General features: G+C 34.8%; 1 protein-coding gene across 1 annotated transcript; it reads left to right on the top strand.

The window, feature by feature from the left end:
* The first annotated feature begins 1,058 nt into the window (after positions 1-1,058).
* On the top strand, positions 1,059-12,456 carry LOC139843627 (uncharacterized). The gene is made up of 27 exons (XM_071833740.1): positions 1,059-1,243; positions 1,336-1,401; positions 1,829-1,915; positions 2,661-2,717; positions 2,824-2,888; positions 3,040-3,209; positions 3,391-3,452; positions 3,543-3,626; positions 3,755-3,914; positions 4,432-4,547; positions 5,888-6,016; positions 6,091-6,162; positions 6,259-6,354; positions 6,482-6,559; positions 6,758-6,886; positions 7,197-7,373; positions 7,880-8,080; positions 8,195-8,308; positions 8,385-8,641; positions 9,106-9,151; positions 9,243-9,491; positions 9,669-9,899; positions 9,990-10,081; positions 11,018-11,246; positions 11,341-11,697; positions 11,861-11,934; positions 12,063-12,456. Exons 1-27 carry the CDS (start codon positions 1,130-1,132, stop codon positions 12,148-12,150), a joined length of 3,600 nt encoding a protein of 1,199 aa, XP_071689841.1. The 5' UTR covers positions 1,059-1,129; the 3' UTR covers positions 12,151-12,456.
* Positions 12,457-13,314: the final 858 nt, after the last annotated feature.

Genomic DNA, 13,314 nt, shown 5'->3' on the forward strand with positions numbered 1-13,314 from the left:
TTTTGGTCGGAAATGCCACTTTGAAATTGTAATGAGTCATAATGTCCTTGATGGTTGAATGAGTACATTTTGATGTTTAAACTTACTGTATTCAGGATTTAATGGTGTGTGACAGATTTCAAAATGTCAAACAATGTGTTGTAATAATTTTGGTAAAACTAGATTTGGTGTAAAAATTAGTTCCAGGGTCTGTCATGAACTATATATAACTTAAACGCACAACTGTTCGAAGAAATGTTTGCAACAAATAACGAATCAAACCAATGGAATCTTAACTTTACCTGATTGTTTGACATTGTGGGTGATGTGTGAATGTCTAGTTTCTTGATCAACTACTTTAATTAGTCAGATTTGACGGATTTTTGCTCAATCAACAAGTTTATAGACGAATGTGGATTTTTGGTGCTTGCTTGCATCTTAAATGGGGGTAAAAGGGGTTAATCACGGTTGTAGGTTAAAGTTTAACTATAATCGAGATTGACAAGCAAAACCAGTGATGAACCGAATGATTAGTCGAAATCGCCTTTTGGTGCATATTTTGACGGTTTTTAGTGCGTGTGAGGTTTAAAACTAAAATGACCGCCTTATGAAACGAGCAACACGCATGGTGCGTGTATGCTTACCATGTGCTTGTTTGTCTTAGTGTTCGATGTTCACACATCACACACCAACGTACATGCATTATGCGTGGTGCGTGACACATCATGCCTGTTGCGTGACTCATCATGTTACATAGACTTTGAAATTGAAATTCAATCTGTAAAACACTTTTGAAAATAGGGACATATTGACCAATTTTCCTATATTCTATCCATTCGTTTACAGGCTACCAAAAATGGGCCTAGCTGCCACTACCAAGCCCCATTACAGAAGCCGGCAAAATCAAACATCAAACAATATGGCCTAAATCACAGTACAACTAATTCTACATCTACATCTGTATCTCTACCATCTACACACCAAATTAATTTAATTAATTAATTAATTTTAACTATTAATATTAATATTAATATTAATATTAATATTAATATTAATATTAATATTAATATTAATATTAATATTAATTGATTGATTTATTTTCAGTGAGAGTATACCACAACAATACTCCTTGAGATCTGTTAGTCACGCCATGGCGCTTCATAAACCCTACTATCTTACTTTCTTCATCATCTTCTTCTTCACAGTTCACTCACCTACACTCGCTTCTGCTGATGAGATCCAAGGTTGCGGTGGTTTTGTTGAGGTATATCAATTTCATTCATCAGATTCTGATCATATCGCGTTTATTGAATTTGTTACTGTAGCTTATTTTCGTTTGATTTTCTGACTTGATAGGCGAGTTCGTCTTTGATCAAGTCACGGAAGCCAACTGATTCGAAATTGGACTATTCACATATCACGGTATGATTCTATTCGGTTTTTAATTAATAACACTGATCACTGATTCAATTCAATTCAATTCAAGCAATATTGAAAATATAAGTGTTTATGTTGTTGCTAATTTTGAAATTAATGTGTGGTTGAAGTTATTATTTTGTTAATTCTCTATAATGACAGTAGTAAAATTTGCCGATTATGAGCAATATATTACTTTCTGTATGTTTCTGTATGAGATATAAGATTATAAAGAAGCCGAATGATGTGCTAAGAAAGTTTCTTGCGCCTAATGGAATGCTGACAAACCTTATATAAAGATCCTGATACTTATGTATGCTTATAATATGCTTGATTTTCACATGATGCAACTTCATGCGAACTCACTCCTTGTTTCAGCCATAAAGAAGCAAAAACAAAATGAGGTTACTAAATGTTTTTGACCATATTGTAGGTTGAACTTCGTACGCTGGATGGCTTGGTGAAGGATAGAACACAATGTGCCCCAAATGGTTACTACTTCATCCCGGTTTATGATAAGGTTCGATGGCATACACTTTGGCCTAATTACTCTTTTATAACTTTCACAATTTGTATCTTTGGTCATGTATCTATTCTATAATCTTTGGAGTATAATATATTGTGGTTAATGGGTTTGGCGAGCTTGTTCATAAGCCATCACATGCTAGCTTGTCTCAATCACACTCTTAATAATCCAAGTGCGATTTTAATGTACTTATCTATCAATAATTACCTAACTTATGTCTAAGGGGGTTGGTTAATTGAATGACATAGTTTTGTTTTACAGATTGAAGGTCACTTTTTTCTGTAAATACCCTGGATTTTAATAGTTAGTTTGCATTTTGCATGTTGCAGGACAACAGAGTGTTTTCTTTTTATGAACAGATTTTTATTTTTATATGACATAAAGTCGCATTTAATTCAATTTGTGTAATTGTTTTTTCTTTTTGTGGAATGGGAGATATGGGTGTGCAGAAGCCTAGTTATTCTCTTACACAGCTTGATGATTAAACAAAGTTGCTTTACTTTCCAGTTGCATGATTAACAGTGTTGAACTGTTAATTTTTATCAATCTTTGCCCTAATAATAGATAATGTAAGCAGAACCTATAAATGGATCAAGTGGATACTACAGCTAAAAGATAGTTTGGAACTTTTCCTGAAATGTTGTGCCTGATTGCCAGTCTTTTTTTGCTTAAAGGATCGTTATCTGAAAGCTCCTTTACTTTTAGGTGAGAATTTTATAATGAACTCTTTTTGGTGCAGGGTTCTTTTGTCCTGAAAATTAAGGGACCTGAAGGATGGTCATGGAACCCTGATCAGGTATGCACTTCTGGTATTTTACAATACATCACGTCCACCTTATTTTGTTATTCGGTGAAGTATTTTGAAGATATACAAGAAAATTATTTTGTTTTAATTTTTGTAGGTTCCAGTGCTTGTTGATCAAAGTGGCTGTAACAAAAATGAAGATATAAACTTCCGATTCACAGGGTTGGTCTAGATTACTCATGTCCATCAATTTTACAACTTCTTTTTATACAGATTTTTTATACTTTATTAGTTTTATATTACTAACATTTTAGGAACCAATGTACTTTAGATCATTTCTGAAATCATATTTTACCATATGACATCTTTGCAGATTCAGTATAAGTGGGAAAGTTGCAGGAGCTGTTGGCGGTGCGAGTTGTTCATCTACTAATGGTGGTCCATCAAATGTAAATGTTGAGCTTTTAGATACCAATCGGGATGTTGTATCATCTGTTTTGACATCATCCACAGGAAGTTACTCTTTCACCAACGTAAATCCAGGTAAAAAGTCTATGTAAATACTTAAATGGTAGTATATGTATTTGTAGATTACGATAGGAATTTATCATCTAAAGTGCTCATAAAAAACAATGTGAGAACTTAATTTTACAATCCGTGTCGTTAACTTCAATATTTTTTTTTTTTTTTTTTTTTTTTTTTGTTGTTGTTGTTGTTGGTGTAGGGCGATACAATCTACAGGCATCTCACAGTGACCTGAATATTGAAGTTAAAGGATCCACAGAGGTGACATACGTATAGCTTTCTTTTGTATATCTAACTCCTCCATCTTCAATTTGTTAGTTTCCACTCAGTTGCTTATATGTAAACTTTCAGGTTGAATTGGGGTTTGGAAATATCCAAGTTGATGATATCTTCTTTGTATCCGGTTATGATATTAAAGGATCGGTAGTTGCACAGGTAAGTCTTGCATTTTCCTAACTTCTGAAATGCAGAAATAGTAGTAGTGGTCACAATAATATGATGAATAAATTATTAGTATGATTACTACCAAAAACTAAAACACTTATTCTGTCATGCAATTTCAGGGAAACCCAATTTTGGGGGTTCACTTTTATCTTTACTCTAATGATGTAAAGGAAGTGCACTGCCCACAGGGTTCCGGCAACCCTTCTGGAGATAGAACTTCTCTATGTCATGCCGTATCTGATGTTGATGGAACCTTTAGATTTAAGTCAATTCCATGCGGTAATATTTCATATTCTCTTTCTTACTCATTAGTATAAGTATGGCACCTAATCCAGTTCATTTGAATAACAAAAACTTGCAGAAGTTTTTGAAGTACCTTTATCTAGCTAGATGATATTTGCGTATATAGTGTTCTGTAGTGGAATTCACTGTATGCTTTCATGTTGTTAGTTTCTTGCAATGGAACATTATCTCATTCTAATACCCTTTAAAAACTCAATTTTTGCTTTCAAAGGCTTATGTTTTTTTTACTTAAATATTTATTACACACACACACACACTCTCTTGTATTTATATACTTTTTGTCATACTATAGTCATCTTACCTCCTCCATACCATCGCTAATGTGGGATTGTATATTGTTGTTGCTCAATATGATGTAAAAGCAGAGGGGATTGTGTATGATTCTTATAGTTAGTACTTGCTAGAGCTCATTGTAATGAACAGTTTCAGTGTTTTCTGTATTAATTTTCTAGTTCAACTGGATAACTATGTCATTTTTTTGATGCACTTGCAGGGGTTTACGAGCTAATACCTTATTATAAGGGCGAGAATACAGTTTTTGATGTTTACCCTCCATCTGTTGCTGTCACTGTTCAGCATGATCATGCAATATTATCTGAAACGTTTCAGGTACTTCAACAAGATAATGTTGTTCTTTTGTATTTATGATTTTAGGGGTATTGGTGATAATATATTACTCTCTGGTTGTAACTGAGAAAGTTACTTTTTGAAATTAGATCATGTGTTCACTGCTATAACTTTTAATATTTTAATGGGTTAAAGCCATAAATTGGCTATATACTTTCTCAAATGTTCTGATGTCGCCCATATACCCATTTGCGTCCCACTGTCGTCTACAAACTTTCAAAAAATGTACCAATGTCAACATTTCGTTACCGGTTACCTGCTGAACCGGTAAAGTTGATTATTGAACTTTTTTTTTTTTTTTTTCATTTTATATGTCCCGATGTCGCCCATATACTTTCAGTTGTGTTCCGATGTCGCCCATATACTTTCAGTTTCTGTTCCGATGTATCACCGACGTGTCACGACTACTTAGAAGCCACGTCATCAATTGTTTTTGTTACACGTAAAAAAAGTATACTGGGCGACATCGGTACATTTTTTGAAAGTTTGTAGACGACAGTGGGACGCGAATGGGTATATGGGCGATGTTAACACCTATTTCCTTATGAGGTAAGGCTTAGTGTGTCAACAAGATACTAGAAGTAATCTAGCTTTAGGAGGGCGGAGTGTTGCCGATTGATTTTTACCCTTGGGAAATAATCCCTGCAGACCCGGTTCACAAGTGTAGAAACTTGTGGGGTGGCTTAATCAATCTGTCGTCCGTAGAGCATAAAAGTGCTAGCCGGATGACTTCTAGTGAGAGAAAGTAGAGAGAGAAAGAGAGAGGTAGAGTCTCAGCTCTCAAAGTTGTCAGAATATCTGAACTGTGTAAAATGACGACCCAAGGGGTCTATTTATAGTGTCAGATCCACCAGATTGCTCGGGGACACGTGTCAGATGATGATACGTTCTCTTACTTGTGATCCGAAATTTACGCTGAAGGTGGCGTTCTCCGGCCAGGGCTTACGCGCTAGGCGGCCTTCAAGGCTTACGCATGACGGAGCAGCCTGTACAGCGGAGAACGCTGGACAGACAACTCCACAAAACTGTTGTTTCCAGCCTTCCTGATGCTACTTTTATGCAACCATTATGCCTTTTATGTGTGTATACGATAGGATACACCAGGCGACATCGGGACATTTGAGAAAGTATATAGCCAATTTGTAACTTTTACCCTATTTTAATTTTTCATCTTTAACTGTAAATATATGGTCGTAGTTCAATCATCAATTCTTAAATCACCTGTATTAGTGCTATTGAATTACCAGTCACTGTTACATTCAATTCTAATGCCTTGCATCAATAAACTAACTTTTTTTTGTATATACCTGAATTTTTTTCAGGTGACTGGGTTTTCTGTTGGGGGTCGTGTTGTTGATAGTAATGGCAAAGGAGTGGATGGTGTAAAAGTGTTAGTGGATGGTGTTGAAAGGTCTATTACTGATAAAGAAGGATATTATAAGCTTGACCAGGTAATTGGTTCATTGCATAAAACTAGAATTTGCATCCACTTTTTTCATTTTTTGTCATTTGTGCTACGTTACAGGTTACATCCAAGCAGTATCAGATCGAAGCAAAGAAGGAGCACTACAAGTTCGACAAACTAATTAATTTCATGGTAACTGCACCACAAAACTTGGTCTCTTTTGGCACTTATATTTTTTTAATCATTTTTATCATCTTAATTTATTAATTTATTTTATTTTATTTTCAGGTTTTACCAAATATGGCATCAGTTGCTGACATCAAAGCAGTGTCTTATGATGTTTGTGGCTCAGCACAGACAGTTGATACCGGTTACAAAGCAAAGGTTATTCCAATGCCCCGTTTCGTTCCTTGTATTTATCCATATATGTATATGTATGATTGTATCTGTTAATAAAATCTGCTGAAATGGTAAACATGTTTTTATAACTATCCCATTATACTCTCTCCAGGTAGCACTGACTCATGGACCACATAACGTTAAGCCACAAATTAAACAGATTGATGACAATGGGAATTTCTGCTTTGAGGTACTTGATAGGAGTTATTTTCTATTTATAGCGGGGAATTTATTTATATTTCACTAAGTAAATTCTGCCATAATTGAGTTAGCTTTGTGGTCAACCTGGTTGAATCCTTTCCATTACTGATACTTAGAAGATCTGATTATCATGAATTTGATTTTGTTGCTGATTTGGCTCACTAGAATGGTGTTTATGTTGTTTCAGGTTCCACCTGGTGACTATCGTCTATCGGCTATTGCAGCCGCATCTGAAAGTAACCCAGATCTTTTATTTTCGCCACCGCATATTGATGTTAATGTCAATGGTCCATTGTTGTCGCTGAAATTTTATCAGGTGATTATTATATCTCAAAGTTGTAATTATTTGATAGCTATATCTATTTGCTCACTTTCTCTAACGTTATTAATATCATTTTCAAAATCGGGAATCAAGATCTTTAGCCTTCAGTTTCAAGACTATTTGAAAAATTAATCATCATGGATGATCTTTTTCTATGTTTTAAGTAATTCAGTTCTCTAAATGGTTAGATATATGTATATAAATAATGAAGTTGAAGCTAGCCCGTTTGACTTAACTATGATATGGACATATTTTTTTTAAGGATATTTTGGTATCTTACTTGATGATAATCTTTTACTCTCAGGCAAAGGTTAATGTACACGGCTCAGTAACTTGCAAAGAAATATGTGATTCATCTGTTTCAGTTGATCTTGTGAGGCTGGATGGTAAAAACAATGAAGAGAGGCAGACGGTTGGTTTAAATGGCCAGGATAGTAAATTTTTATTTCAAAATGTGCTGCCTGGAAGATATAAGCTTGAGGTATTGTGTTGCTATTCATTTGGCATATTCTAATTTTTTTGATGGTGAATATAGAACAATTACATTAGTAAGTTCTCGTTCTTCCTAATCTGTAACTAGTTGAACTTTAGAGTTGATTCAAATTTGTGTTACTCTTCTTGCTTAGTTCAATTACTTAATTAATTGCCAAGCTTTCCTGAAACCATGTAAATTTATCCCTTATCATTGAATCACTCATATGGTATTCCATTGTCAAAAAATTGTACGAATACTTAGTTAAACCTTGAATTCTTCCCGTTTTTGTTTTAAACAGTACTTTGATAACATAAATAGTTCTCTATGTAACATTCTACCTTTATCCAATACAAATGATTTATTCATGTATCTCAAGGTTGTTTTTAAAGTATTACCGTGTATAAAAGGTGTTGTGGGTGGCTGTTAAAAAAGTGGTTTTAGAGGTATTATTATTCTTTCCAAACTCATTTAAGTTTTTGATTTTGATTTTGATTTCTATATGCTGTTTTCAGGTCAAACACCTTTCTAAAGAAGCTATTCCTCAAGATAACTGGTGTTGGGAACAGAGCTCTGTACATCTTAATGTTGGAGCAGAAGATGTTGAGGGGATTAACTTCGTTCAGAAAGGATATTGGATTAATTTAGTATCCAGTCATGATGTAGACGCATATCTGCTTCAATCAGATGGTTCTCGTGTGAACCTGAAAATTAAGGTATTACAGAGCTTCTAAACACATTACGTTCAAGGACAAATGGTCAATGTTATACATTATACACTTCATAGTTTGCTACGCTGTTTTCATGTATATATTTGTTGTCAATTGCAGATAGGTCCTCAGCGTATTTGCGTTGATTCTCCTGGGGTGCATGAACTTCACTTTGAAAACTCATGTATACTTTTTGGAAACTCGCCTGTAAAAATTGACACTTCGAACACGGCGGTATGTTCATTTTCTTTCACCTTTTTTCGTGCTCGTGTTCCATTTCTCACAATTTGTTTGTTTGTTGTCTTTTTAGCCTATCTATCTGAAAGGAGAGAAGTATCTACTCCAAGGACAAATAAGGGTTGAATTGAGCTCACCGAATGCTGCTGACAATTTACCTGAAAATCTGTCGATTGACATTGTGAACGTAGAAGGAACTGTTATTGATAGCAGTAGTGCAACATCTGTAGTCACTGGTAACGAGCAATTGAATGCAGCAGCTATTTATTATGAGTATAAAGTATGGGCAAATCCTGGAGAAAGGCTTTCATTTGTACCTAGGGATACTCGGTATATCATCTGTCCTACTACTACATGCTCTTTTTGGCTATACTAAAAGCTACGTTAATGCTTACTGGAAATAAAACAAGCGAAGCAAACTTGTCAAAAAATGCCTTAAAAGTCGGTCAACACTAAAACGTCTGGCTGAGTTGGCCGAGTCGGGCCGAGTCAGGTCTGAATTGGCCAAAGTCAAAGTTAGGTGAAACAATTTATATCTATGTTTGAAATATTTTTGTTTAGGTTTGAAATATTTATGTGTAATATATGTATGTTTAATTTATTTATTACTAAAAGTCAACGTTGGTCAACTTCCGACTTGTCCACAACTCGACCGACTCGTCCCTCCAAGGTCCCGACCAACTCGACCCGGTTCACGATTTTTACAACCTTGCCTTTTCTATAGATAAAGTGATAAAACCATCAAATAGTACCCTGAGTGATATCATAATTAACCTGTGTATGACATGTTGCAGGAACAAAAACGAGAAGAAGATTTTGTTTTATCCTAGACAGCATCAGGTAGACAGCAACAGAGATATGATTAATGCATATTCAATAGTTTTTCAGCCTTCACCAAATAAATTAAATAAGATTATAATATTTTAAACAGGTGAAGGTAGCAAAAGATGGATGTCAAGCTTCAGTTCCTACATTTTCTGGCCGACTGGGGTTATACATTGAAGGATCAGTTTATCCCCCACTTTCGGATGTTACTATTAGAATCCTAGCTTCTGGAGATAGTCACGATGCTCAAATTAAGAAAAACGAATTAGCTTATGCGATAACCACTAATAAAGATGGTTCTTTTATTGGGGGACCCTTATACGATGGCACAACTTACCATATAGAAGCTTCAAAGGTTTAAACCTGCTACTTTTTAAAAGTATATACAACTAATGCTAAATAGTTATGTAATTTACAGTTTAATATGCTTTTCAGTTTGCATAAGTAGTGATGAACACAGTACTAATTTATTGATCTTTTTGTCTTTTTTTTTTTTTTTTTTTTTTTTTTTTTTTTTTTTTTTTTCTAATAGCATGGTTATCATGTAAAGAAAATTGGACCGTATTCCTTTTCATGTCAGAAGCTTGGTCAAATCTCAGTAACAATCCATTCTAAAGAAAATGCGAATGAATTATTTCCTTCGGTACTTTTATCATTAAGCGGTGAAGATGGGTATAGAAATAATTCAATATCTGCTGCTGGAGGAAACTTTGTATTTGATAATTTGTTTCCTGGGAGTTTTTATCTTCGACCTCTGTTAAAGGTATGTATTGTGGCTCTTATTCACATGAAGGTACTTTTATCGCGTGGTTAATTTAATCATTATTTTTTGTTATAATATGTATGTATGTAGGAGTATGCTTTCTCACCGTCAGCACAGGCAATTGAACTTGGATCTGGGGAATCTAGGGAAGTAACTTTCCATGCTACACGTGTTGCTTACAGGTACCTCTCTATTTCTTTTACTGAATCATGATGTGGTTATTAAGTAGGGCTTTGCATGGTTCATACCCGGGACTGAACTAGACAATATCCGAACCAGACTGAACCCGAATTTTTATGAAAATAAGAACCAAGGACCAATGTACTTATTTGAGTTTTTGTTTTTCATTGGGCTTTTTGTTTTAATCTGTAAGCCTTATCCACGTATCTCTTTGTAACAATTAATTTAATAATCTCATACGTGTAATACAAAACACCTACTTATCTGTCTTGGATCTATCTCTTTCATCATTCAACCCACAACTACTTTTTCTTGTTCTTCACAACAAAGACATCGCTTTCCGAACGCTCGTCTATTTCATATCCTGAGTTAAATTGATTTCGTCAGTTTCTCTCAAAATACTGACAAAATCGTGTTCTGAAAAGTACTACTTCTGCTCGATTTCGTTATTTACTCTCATCAGAACACTAACGAAATCGTACTCAGACGAACTCAATTTCATTAATAAATCGATTTCTGCTATAGTAAACACTAACGAAGTCGATTTCATTAATGAATCGATTTCTGAAAAGTAAAGCTTCTGGTCTATTTTGTTAATTTATCGCAAATCACTGACCAAGTATGTAATAATAAAATACAAGAGATGAGGGGTAAATAGAGGGGAAAAAGAATGAATGCTATATGGGTAGAACCCTACTTTTTTAGATGACTGATTAATCTCCTGCTTCAGTTTTGTCAAATCAGTAAGTCATAAGTAAACTGGTGATAATGCTGACTAAATAAGTTCTGTGGGCAACTCAGCCCATTCACCAAATAAATAACACACATTTTGTGTATGTGAAAACACTAAAATAAGATACTCCTAGATAGTTGTAAAAAGTAAATAGAGGCACTGTCTATTCTCATTACATGCTGATTACTTATTCTTATCCTTCCAGTGCTATGGGTGTGGTTACTCTGTTGTCTGGTCTACTAAAAGAAGGTGTTTCAGTTGAGGCCCGTTCTGACTTGAAAGGTTATTATGAGGAGACAGTAACAGATCCTTCAGGAAGATATCGTCTACGGGGACTTCATCCTGATACGACTTACACAATTAGGATAGCAAAGATAGGTGGGTCCTACAGCTCCAAGATCGAACGCGCTTCTCCTGAATCTGTTGACGTCAAGGTGAGTTTTACAAAAACACCTTTTCTTTTGATTCATAATGTATCTCAACATTCTGTAACTTGTTTTATGATCCGTATATGTTTGACTTGTGCAGGTTGGATATGAAGATATCAAGAGCATAGACTTTTTGGTTTTCGAACAGCCAGATACGACTATATTAACTGGCACAGTTTCTGGAAAGCGAATTAAAGAGATTTATGAACATCTGCGGTTGGAAGTTAGATCAGCTAATGATCCGACCAACATTGAATCTTTATCACCTTTGTCACTTTCAAACTTTTTCCAGGTGAAGGGCTTGTCTCGTGGCAAACATCTTCTGCAGCTTCGGTCTACTCTACCATCACGTAACCTCAGATTAAAATCTGATGTGATTGAGGTGGATCTGGAGAAAAATTCCCTAATTCACGTGGGTCCCCTCACTTATGAAATTGAAGATGATCACCATAAACAGGTTTTTTACTATTCCTTTGGAGCGTATTCCATATTATACTAGAATCCAGTTAACTTTCCATTCAATTTTTATTACGATTTTAAATTAGACCATGATTTTGTTAATACCATTTTAAATTGAATCTAGTAACATATACACTTACACATTCACTCATGTCTAGCAGGAGTTGACCCCCGCACCAGTGTATCAACTAGTTATTGGAGTTTTAGTGATTGCGTTATTTATCAGTATTCCAAGGTAACTAGTGCCTTTTTTTTTTTTTTTTTTTTTTTTTTTTTAAATTTATGATTTATCAGACATCCAATTTGTTATTTATCAGTCGTTTTATAATGAATCTTAATCTCAATTTTGATGATCATCTGCAGAATAAAAGACATGTACCAAAGCAAAGTAGCAATACTAGTTACAGGACCCACTACATCAACTAAAAAAGTTGTGAGAAAAAGGACTTAATGAAGACAGTTCATGCTTTATTAGTTTTGATATTGTCACAACAGCAGCATATATTGGCTCGGTTATTCTTCACTGGTAGATGACAGTCATTAAGAGCATTCAGTTAGGTACATTCTTATGTACACATATCTTCGGGTGCTGCCTTTGATAAACTCTAAGATCAAGCAGTAAAAGACAATGCAGGTGTGTCGTAACAATTTTTGTAATATGATGAGTAAAACTAGCGTACGTTGTATTAATGTATTTAACAGTAAAAATAAACTGCTATTACTATTTATTTAATGTACTCCCCATGTCTCAACTTAATTTAATATTATTGGGTTGACTTTTTTTTTTGACTTTGACTTCAAATAACTTTTTTGTGTTATATACATGATGAAATTTATATGAATAAATTAAGGGGTAAAGTCACAAGTTGGCTATATACTTTTTCAAAAGTTCCAATATCACCCATATACCCATTTGTGTCATACTGTCGTCTACAAAATTTTAAAAATGTACTGATCAATCCTAAATTATGATCAATCCTAAATTAGATGTTAAGATTTAATTTAAGAATTAAGTGCAATGATGTTAAGATTTAATTTAAGAATTGAGTGCAATGAGGGGTGGATGGTGGTGTTAATAATGTTTTTGGGACCTTCACTTAGATTCAAGTGATTAATCACCATTAAACGCCACCATTAAAGCATTGTCAGAGAATGTGGCGAAGCTAACAACAGAGCGAGACAACGCTCTTGCTTCTAAAGCTTCTGCGGAACTTGAGTTCACCAAGCTTCGCCAACATCTCCCCGAACTGGCCAGAAAAATTCTCAACTCCAAGCCTGTTTCTACAAATTTTTCTACGTTTGCTGCCGCGTTAAAACTACGCGAGAGGGTAGAGTTCATGGATGAAATTGCCATCAACTGCCCATTGCCAGATCCGCTACCAACCGCAATAGCTGATCGCCTTTGCTCGCTCGAAGAGGCGCAATCAGCATATTCGGTTGCTGAGAAGGGCATAGCCGAAATTCCTCTTCCAAAGATAACAGCAATAAGCGAACAAGAAGGTGTCACTGCAGATGACATCATCAAGCTAGACTTATCCAAAGAATAATAGAATTTCACTCTGTAAAACAGCGCGCAGCTGCCTCTGCGCTATTATTAATAAAATTTCCGCGATTC

This window comes from Rutidosis leptorrhynchoides, chromosome 4 (genome assembly GCF_046630445.1).
Source record: "Rutidosis leptorrhynchoides isolate AG116_Rl617_1_P2 chromosome 4, CSIRO_AGI_Rlap_v1, whole genome shotgun sequence".
Taxonomy (NCBI): domain Eukaryota; kingdom Viridiplantae; phylum Streptophyta; class Magnoliopsida; order Asterales; family Asteraceae; genus Rutidosis; species Rutidosis leptorrhynchoides.

What these genes read in the sequence shown, in the direction of transcription:
- LOC139843627 (XM_071833740.1), top strand. Translation starts at nt 1,130, where the DNA reads ATGGCGCTTCATAAACCCTACTATCTTACTTTCTTCATCATCTTCTTC. An exon ending in ATGGGAATTTCTGCTTTGAG is followed by an intron (nt 6,560 to 6,757) that starts GTACTTGATAGG and finishes ATGTTGTTTCAG; the next exon opens with GTTCCACCTGGTGACTATCG. An exon ending in TTATTTATCAGTATTCCAAG is followed by an intron (nt 11,935 to 12,062) that starts GTAACTAGTGCC and finishes GATCATCTGCAG; the next exon opens with AATAAAAGACATGTACCAAA.